The sequence below is a fragment of the Apostichopus japonicus genome, chromosome 6, assembly GCF_037975245.1.
Source record: "Apostichopus japonicus isolate 1M-3 chromosome 6, ASM3797524v1, whole genome shotgun sequence".
Taxonomy (NCBI): Eukaryota; Metazoa; Echinodermata; class Holothuroidea; order Aspidochirotida; family Stichopodidae; genus Apostichopus; species Apostichopus japonicus.
In genome coordinates this window covers 16,822,822-16,832,128 of record NC_092566.1, presented here as the reverse complement: position 1 = coordinate 16,832,128, position 9,307 = coordinate 16,822,822, and the positions used below count along the sequence as shown (strand labels likewise).

At 41.0% G+C, this 9,307-nt stretch overlaps 2 protein-coding genes across 2 annotated transcripts; both read left to right on the top strand.

The window, feature by feature from the left end:
- The first annotated feature begins 127 nt into the window (after positions 1–127).
- On the top strand, positions 128–4,118 carry LOC139969138 (probable glutathione S-transferase 5). Its single transcript, XM_071973964.1, has 5 exons — positions 128–400; positions 1,094–1,186; positions 1,710–1,828; positions 2,542–2,652; positions 3,022–4,118. The coding sequence occupies exons 1-5, from the start codon at positions 268–270 to the stop codon at positions 3,193–3,195; spliced, it is 630 nt and encodes a 209-aa protein (XP_071830065.1). The 5' UTR covers positions 128–267; the 3' UTR covers positions 3,196–4,118.
- A 284-nt stretch (positions 4,119–4,402) lies between these two features.
- Positions 4,403–9,302, top strand: LOC139969137 (probable glutathione S-transferase 5). The gene is made up of 5 exons (XM_071973963.1): positions 4,403–5,104; positions 5,838–5,930; positions 6,485–6,603; positions 7,349–7,459; positions 7,841–9,302. The coding sequence occupies exons 1-5, from the start codon at positions 4,972–4,974 to the stop codon at positions 8,012–8,014; spliced, it is 630 nt and encodes a 209-aa protein (XP_071830064.1). The 5' UTR covers positions 4,403–4,971; the 3' UTR covers positions 8,015–9,302.
- The last annotated feature ends 5 nt before the right edge of the window (positions 9,303–9,307 follow it).

Genomic DNA, 9,307 nt, shown 5'->3' with positions numbered 1-9,307 from the left:
CGTACAAGTCACCTCAGCTCGCTGCAGATAGTATAGAGACGTCACAATGAATAAGCACAATCTATGTGTCGCCTGAAAGAGATAAGAAAAAAACAATCTTATCTGTTGGTACTTTATACTGTTTACCGTTGCACATAAGCTAGCTCACTGTCTGAATGCATGCACTGCACACTCAAGTAGCCAGCACTCAACGCTATTAATTCCACAGCGCATTGAGACTGACTCGGAAAGTTTGCAAATTACATATATTTGTCGTGAAGAGAGAGCATGGCAACCTACAAACTAATATATTTAGACGCGTTGAGTCGTGGCGAATGCCCAAGACTGATGTTTAAAACTGCTGGAATTGAATTTGAAGACTTTAGAATATCGGAAGAACAGTGGCCAGAATTCCAAAAGAGTAAGTATGTACTTTTTTTTTACTATAGTTCATACAGGGAGGGTGGGTTTTGTGCGGTAAGGGGGGGGGGGGGGGTCAGTAGCGCAATGTATTGGGTTCGTTGCCAGACTGGAAGCTATATGTGTACATTCAATACTGGTAGATAAATGCTACTACGGTGACCAAGCGCAGATCCAGAAAGAGGGGTGGTACCCCCCCCTTTTCACCCCCAAACAAAACAAAAGTGGTTATTGACACAACCTTGTGGCACCCAGATGCAAGGACGAATTTCTCTTTTGTGTGTGTGGGGGGGGGGGGGGTGGGTGACGCTCGTCCAGAAATTGAAAAGTAATATGATGAGGGAAGAGAAGAATCTTTTATTTAATGATACTCTGTTTAATAGGTCACAATTTGCTCCCGTATCCCGTTTTTCTTTTGCATTTATTTGCCTTCTAATGTTGTTGGTCCCCGTGTATAGATTGATCGGAGGCCATGCATGGGCCCGAGCCCATATGTTCCGACGGTATGTCCGTGCCCGGGCCTGAACGTTATCCAAAATCATGATTGCGGCATTCCTAAAATCATTAGTGTAACATTAATATTGTTATTCACTCAAATTCTACTGGACTTTGTATTCATCTGTCAACAAGTCCCAGGGACCATCAGAGTCGAAGTATTTCAGTATGAATGAACCTTCTATATGCTTCTTTTCAGCTATTCTGCATGGCATGGTACCGGTTCTTGAAGTGAATGGTAAAAGGATTATACAATCACTCGCAATCTGTCGATACATTGCGCGAGAAGCAGGTAAGATCGCCACAGTAACCGCTTCATACTTTAACTGACAAAATTATCATTACAATCTTTGCAGTAAGTCTACATTTCTGGATACAACAATACCCGTAAGGTATTGTTTGCCGCATTGGGAGAAATATAATTAGAATAGACTATATGCAAGGGATGCATCAGGGACATCACTTCTGGGGTGGGGGGGGGTTGGGAGATAAGGGGGGTACCCCATACAGTATTATCTATTGGGAAAGGCTACCAGAGGGACGATTGTTGGGTCAACCTTGCTCTTTGTCAGTAAATAATGACGTGTTGACGTTTCTTTCTCTCCAGATATTAAAATTACATAATTCTCGAGAGTTTGATGTTTCATGTCGGACATATACTTGCAACATTTTCACGTTTTGCGGAAATTGGGATGTTATATCTGAATGTTTTGTCATTTCATCGCAAACTTTTTAAACTTTCAATTTCCACGTTTTATCACAAAACTCTCAACGTTTTATTGTCGCACTTTCGTTGTTCTTATTATATTTCGAAGGATTTTATGGCAGTAACAACTGGGAATCAACTCGTATCGACTCCATTTGCGAAAATATCGTTGATTATGAACATGATGTCGATCGACTTTGGCAACCGCACGACAGCGACGAGATCAAGGTAATTTAAACGGGAATTAACCATTCTTACAGTCTATCATACGTTAAATGTATACCAGACGTGTAGGACGGGATATTTCCGATGTGGTTGAAGGGTGGGGGGGGGGACTAGTAGAGTGAGCATGTAACATGTTATTGCATGGCCAAGGTGTTAGAGCCGACATGGGCATAGGGGCCTAAGCCAGGGAAGTCGCAGTCTTTTCGGTTTTATCTTGTTTTACTCTCAAGGAGGATGAGGGCCTGGTGGGGGCGTAGTATACGAATACCCCTCCCTCTGTATAATTTAAGCGTATAAAGCTCTGAAAATGGAATAAAATGCAGCATTCCTTAGAGGATCGTAATATGGATGTATTATACCAGAGGCGAAAGACGGGATTCCTGATTGAGATGGATAGGGGTGGGGGTACACTGTTTAAGAAGGTGCCGCAATGGGGCAGACGTCCAGTCTGGGCGAAGTTGTCTGCTGATGATTTAAGATAATTTTCTTCCGTTTTATCGAATTCCAAGCACAAAAAGATATATTCTGTGCTCTTTTTAGTATACGAGAAAGAGTGGGATACCCCCCCCCCCCCCAACCTGCCATTCCCAACGGTTCCTGCACACCTCTGTTTAATGCAAGGAATATTAAACGCTGACAATCTCATCTGATTATAGGATTATTAAACGAATCCATAACAGTGTTACAGTAACAAAAATATGTTTAATTCTTTCCAGGCGACCTTGAAGAAAAGATACGTTGAGGAGAAAATACCAAAAATATATGGAATTCTGGAAACTTTGCTGAAAGAAAACAACGACGGAAACAACTTCTTTGTAGGAGAAAAGGTACAGACTTAAAATTTACCTCATGAATAATATTTGCACAGAAATGAAAACATATTATGTGTGGGAATGAAAGTCAAACCATAAGTTATGACATGAATTTTGTTATATTGGCTTAAAGTGTCTTTGACAACACCCTTGACAGATCTAGGAACCGTTTCCGATGCACCTTTCTTCCATGTTTAATTGCATCCACCCTTATCTCACCCCCGCCCTTCCCAACACCTCCCTTCTCTATTCCAGAAAAAAAAGACTTAAAATGTAAGAATAAAGGTGGATCTTTAATGTCGATAAAATTTTGGACTTTTTCATTTCTTTTAACAACATTTTATAACCATTCTTGTCTCCCCCATTTTGTTTATGTTCCCGCAGATTTCAATGGCGGATTTCTATGTATTCGCCTTTATTGATGGAACGGTTCGTACCCATTATCCATCCAATTATGACCCGAAGGATTTCCCGAAACTAGCAGCTCATATGGAAAGGATGAAGAAAATTCCTCAAGTTAAGGACTGGCTGGAAACACGCCCGGACACACCATACTAGAAAGTTGAATTGAAATGACATTAAGTAGCATGTATAAAGCAGTCACAGTGTTTTCCTTCGCAAGGCCTAGTTTGTGTCGCTTTTATTACTACGCTTAAATTAGTTTTCACATTAAAATCATCAAACTCATTAAATCATTCGAAAGCAAGTTGCGTTAGCAGGGCGGCCAATACCGGTTTGAAATTGGGGCTCGAAGGCCGGGATGCGGCAGGAGTCAGCCTTAGTAACAGGAGAACACTGAATATTCAGTATGCCAAACGTGTCGCCAGTTTAGTCACGCAACGCCCATTACATGTTTGCATTCATGTGGCGTGAAGTCCACCGTTAAAGCGCCTGATGAGTTCATTTGCAACTATATGGGTCGACAGGGGTCCATTAGACCAAACCATTGGAAAGCTTTGTGAAGCATTTTCTGGTCCTTCTTGGACGCAATTGCTAAAATAAAAATTTGCATCAGCAGCTGTACACCATACAAAGCCTTTTTTATGACCTTGGCGATATTTTGCTTGTTTGCGAGGAGTCTCGCACCGAACGATTAAAATCAACTAAAATACGTTTTTTGGAGTATTTGTTTCACAACCTACGTGATGAAAACAAACGTGCCAACAGATTTTCCTTTACATGGCATGCACCTGCAATTTCTCGTGCAATATGATTATACAGACTTTCTATAATTGAGAGCCCACAACACAGTTTTGCGTCACTGACGCTCTGATAATGAACTTGTCACCACGCAAACTGTGGTTGGGTTCAAGTTATTCCGTTATATGTTCAGGTTTTATTTATTGTTGCTTTAATTGTTGCCGAGTTCTGAGAAGAGTATATACAACTGGAATTTTGGGTTTCATTATTACAAGGATAATTTGGTATCCACTTTAGAGTAATATTGACTGTTTGTTGAATCAAAGAAAAATATAATTTTACATCAACTTTGCCTTTTTTTTTGCCCCTTTTTTTGGGGGGGGGGGGGGCGGGAATAAGATGTAGGTCCTAAGGAGAAGGGTATGGGGGAATGTGCTAAACTAGAGGGTACCTATAGCTGCAAAATGGTGCTGCTGTATCTTTAGTTTTAAAACAGTGTTGAAGACGTTTTCGACTGTGTTTAGGTTGTAATGTAAATAGAGATGTTACGTATGTGTGTACTTTACATTTACTGGGAATTGGTTGTAATGTGTGTCACTGAGGAAGGGGGGGGTGGGAGCTGATCCACATGATTTTTTTCTGGGGAATTGAAGCCTCCTAGAAGTATTATTGGAGGCGTCCCTACACGGTGTAATTTTAACAGTTTTCTAATGTTCAGGTTCAAAATGAATGTCGCTTGGTGAAAACCCAATGTAAGTTCATGTATATACGAGTTCATTTATCACAGTCGGCTACCAGGGAACGCTCGGTTAGATGATTTACATCACGTGCACGAACTCAATCAGTAGTCTACGGAAGATTTATGTGGACCGTGAAGTGTCCTATATGTTCCCTCACGTGAGTAAGTGGTTTGCAGAAACTTGAACGTGCAATTCATCTCAGCTCGCTGCAGATAGTATAGAGACGTCACGATGAATAAGCACAATCTATGTGTCGCCTGAAAAAAAGATAAGAAAAAGGGAAAACAATCTTATCTGTTGGTACTTTATACTGTTTACCGTTACACATAAGCTAGCTCACCGTCTGAATGCATGCACTGCACTCAAGGAGCCCGCACTCGACGCTATTAATTCCACAGCGCATTGAGACTGACTTGGAAAGTTGAAAATTACATATATTATAGTCTTAAAGAGCATGGCAACCTACAAACTAATATATTTCGACATGATGAGTCGTGGCGAATGCCCAAGACTGATGTTTAAAACTGCTGGCATTGAATTTGAAGACTTTAGAATATCGGAAGAACAGTGGCCGGAATTCCAAAAGAGTAAGTATATACTTTATTTAGTAGGCCTACAGCTCATACAGTTAAGATGAGAGGTGGGAGGGGTGGGGTTGTTGCGGTGGGGGGGGGGGGTCAGTAGCGCAATGTATTGGGTTCGTTGCCAGACTGGAAGCTATATGCGTACATTCAATACTGGTAGACAAATGCGACTACGGTAACGAAGCGCGGATCTAGAAAGAGGGTGGTACCTCCCGCCCCCCTTTTCATCCCCAAATAAAACCAAAACAAAAGTGCTTATTTGACACAACCTTGTGGCACCCAGATGCAAGGACGAATTTCTCTTTTGTGTGTGTGTGGGGGGGGGGGGGTGGGTGACGCTCGTCCAGAAATTGAAAAGTAATATGATGAGGGAAGAGAAGAATCTTTTATTTAATGATACTCTGTTTAATAGGCCACAATTTGCTCCCGTATCCCGTTTTTTCTTTTGCATTTATTGGCCTTCTAATGTTGGTGGTCCCCGTGTATAGATAGATCGGAGGCCATGCATGGGCCCGAGCCCATCTGGTCCGACGGTAAATCCGTCCCCGGGACTGATCGTTATCCAAACTCATAATTGCGGCATTCCTAAATCATTAGTGTAACATTAATGTTGTAATTCACTCAAATTTCCACTGGCCTTCGTAGTCATTTGTCAATGTTATCCCAAGCAAGTCCCAGGAACCATCCGAGCCGAAATATTTCAGTATGAATGAAACTTTTATATGCTTCTTTTCAGCTATTCTGCATGGAATGGTACCGGTTCTTGAAGTGAATGGTAAAAGGATTATACAATCACTCGCAATCTGTCGATACATTGCGCGAGAAGCAGGTAAGATCGCCACAGTAACCGCTTCATACTTTTACTGACAAATTATCATAACAATTCCTAGTCGGCAAGCAATTCTGCATTTCCGCATACAACTTTTTGGTCAGTTTTGGAAACTGTTTACAGAATTATGTGCCACCGGTAAGGTATTGTTTACCTCATTTGAAGAAGTATAATTAGAATAGACTATGCAAGGGATACATCAGGGACATCACTTCTGGGGGGGGGGGTGGGGTTTGGGGTGGGGAGAGGCCGGAATAAGGGGGTATCCCATAGATTGTTATCTATTGGGAAAGGACAGAGAGACGGTTGTTGGGTCAACCTTGCTCTTTGTCAGTAAATAATGACGTGTTGACGTTTCTTTCTCTCCTGATATCAAAATTACATAATTCTCGAAAGTTTGATGTTTGATGTCGGAAATATTTGCAATATTTTCACGTTTTGCGGGATGTTATACGTAAATAGTTTGTCATTTCATAGCAAACTTTACTTTTTATCACAACACTCTCAACGTTTTATTGTCGCATTATTTCGATGTTTCTTATTATATTTCGAAGGATTTTATGGCAGCAACAACTGGGAATCAACTCGTATCGACTCCATTTGCGAAAATATCGTTGATTATGAACATGATATCGATCGACTTTGGCAACCGCACGACAGTGACGAGGTCAAGGTCAGTTAAAACGGGAATCAGCAATTATTACAGTCTATCTTTCGTTAAATGTATACCAGAGGCGTGGGACGGGATATTTCCGATGGGGTTGTGGGGGGGGGGGGGATTGTGGGGGAATGGAGAAAAGAAGAGCGAACATTAACCTGTTATTGGCCAAGGTGTTAGAGCCGCCATAGGTACAGGGGCCATAGCCGGGGAAGTCGCAGTATTTTCGATTTTTCTTGTTTTACTCTCAAGGATGATGACGGGTGTGGGCGTGGTGTACAAATACCCCTCCCTCTGTATAATTTAAGCGAACAAAGCTCTGAAAATGGAATAAAATGCAGCATTCCTTATAGAGGATCGTACTATGGATGTATATATACTAGAGGCGAAAGACGGACTTCCTGATTGAGATGGAGAGGTTGGGGGGGGGGCGGGGGGGGGGGAGAGTTCACTGTTATTTACGAAGGTGCAGGAGCCGCCAGGGGGCTGACGTCCAGTCTGGGGTGAAGTTGTCTGCTGATGATTTCAGATGATTTTCTTCCGTTTCATCGATTTTCAAGCACAAAAAGATATATTCTGTGCTCTTTTTTAACTATACGAGAAAGAGTGAGATACCCCCCACCTGCCATTCCCAAACGGGGTTCCTGCACGCCTCTGTTTAATGCAAGGAATATTGAACGCTGACAATCTCATCTGATTATAGGATTATTAAACGAATCCATAACAGTGTTACCGTAACAATTTGTTTAATTCTTTCCAGGCCACCTTGAAGAAAAGATACGTTGAGGAGAAAATACCAAAAATATATGGAATTCTGGAAACTTTGCTGAAAGAAAACAACGACGGAAACAACTTCTTTGTAGGAGAAAAGGTACAGACTTAAACTTGACCTCATGAATAATATTTGCACAGAAATGAAAACATATTCTGTTTGGGAATAAAAGTCAAACAGTAAGTTGTGACATGAATTTCGTTATATTTGCTGATAGCTCCTTTGTAAACACCCTCGACAGATCTGGGAACCGTTTCCGATGCACCTTTCATCCATATTTGATTGCATCCCTTCTCTTACCCCTCCCCCTCCCCACCCCTCCACCTCCCTTCACCCTTCTCCCTTCAGAAAGAAAAAAGACTTAAAATGTAAGAATAAAGGTGGATCTTTAATGTCGATAAAATTTTGGACTTTTTCATTTCTTGTGCAACATTTTCTAAACATATTCTTGTCTCCCCCATTTGGTTTATTTTCTCGCAGATTTCAATGGCGGATTTTTATGTATTCGCCTTTATTGATGTAACGGTTCGTACCCATTATCCATCCAACTATGACCCGAAGGATTTCCCGAAACTAGCAGCTCATATGGAAAGGATGAAGAAAATCCCTCAAGTTAAGGACTGGCTTGAAACACGCCCGGACACACCATACTAGAAAGCTTGAATTGAAATATCATTTACAAGCTTGTATAACGCAGTCACAGTGTTTTCCTTCGCAAGGCCTAGTTTGTGTCGCTTTTATTACTACGCTTAAATTAGTTTTCTCATTAAAATCATCAAAATCACTGAATCAATCGAAAGTATGTTGCGTTAGCAGTGCGGCCAATACCGGTTTGAGATTGGGGCTCGAAGGCCGGGATGTGTCAGGAGTCAGCCTAGTAAGATGAGAACAATATTCAGTGTGCCAAACGTGTCGCCAGTTTAGTCACGCAACGCATTTACATGTTTGCATGCAAGTGGCGTGAAGTCCACCGTTAAAGCGCCTGATGAGTTTATTGGCAACTATGGCCCGGCATGGGTCCAGAAGACTAAACCAGTTAGAAAGCTTTGTGAAGCATTTTCTGGTCCTTCTTGGACGCAAGTGCTAAAATGAAAATTTGGCATCAGAAGCTGTAGGCCTATACTATACACAGCCTTTTAATGACCTTGGCGAGATAGTTTTTGTTTGAGAGGAGTCTCGCACCAAACGATTAAACCAACTAAAAATACGTTTTCTGGAGTATTTTCACAGCTTACGTGATGAAAACAAACGTGCCAACAGATTTTCCTTTACAGGGCATCAACCTGCGATTTCTCGTGCAATGTGATTATGCAGATTTTGTACAGTATTGAGAGCCCACAACACAGTTTTGCTGACGCTGACTCTCTAATAATGAACTTGTCACACGCAAACTGTGGTTGGGTTCAAGTTATTCCGTCATTTGGTCTGGTATTCTTTATTGTTGCTTTGTTGCCGAGTTCTGAGAAGAATAGATTGAACTGAAATTTGGGGTTTCATTATTACAAGGGTAATTTGGTATCCACTTTAGAGTTATATTGACTGCTTGTTGAATCAAAGAAAAATAGAATTTTACATAAACTTTGCATATTTTCAAACCTACTGTTAAACCATTTAGAACAAGTAGGTGTACAACCACCTTCATTAACTTCAGTGACTGTGCCGAAAACTCAAAGGCGAACTGCTTGTGTACACAATTTTGCCACGTTCTTCAAAATCAAGTCTGTTAGAAAGATTTAAAAAAATGCCGTTATCTTCTATGTCAGGAACTCTCCTTCATGGTAATAAAATTATTATTAGTTTGAGGCATGTTGTGTACCAATATCATTGTTTATATAACTGTTTAAAGAAAAAAAGTTCCCCTCAGTGCAAATTATATTCAACTTAAATCACAATTTGTTGTATAATGCTTGTTTAGTTAGCAATAAAAATGATACTAAATCTATTGTC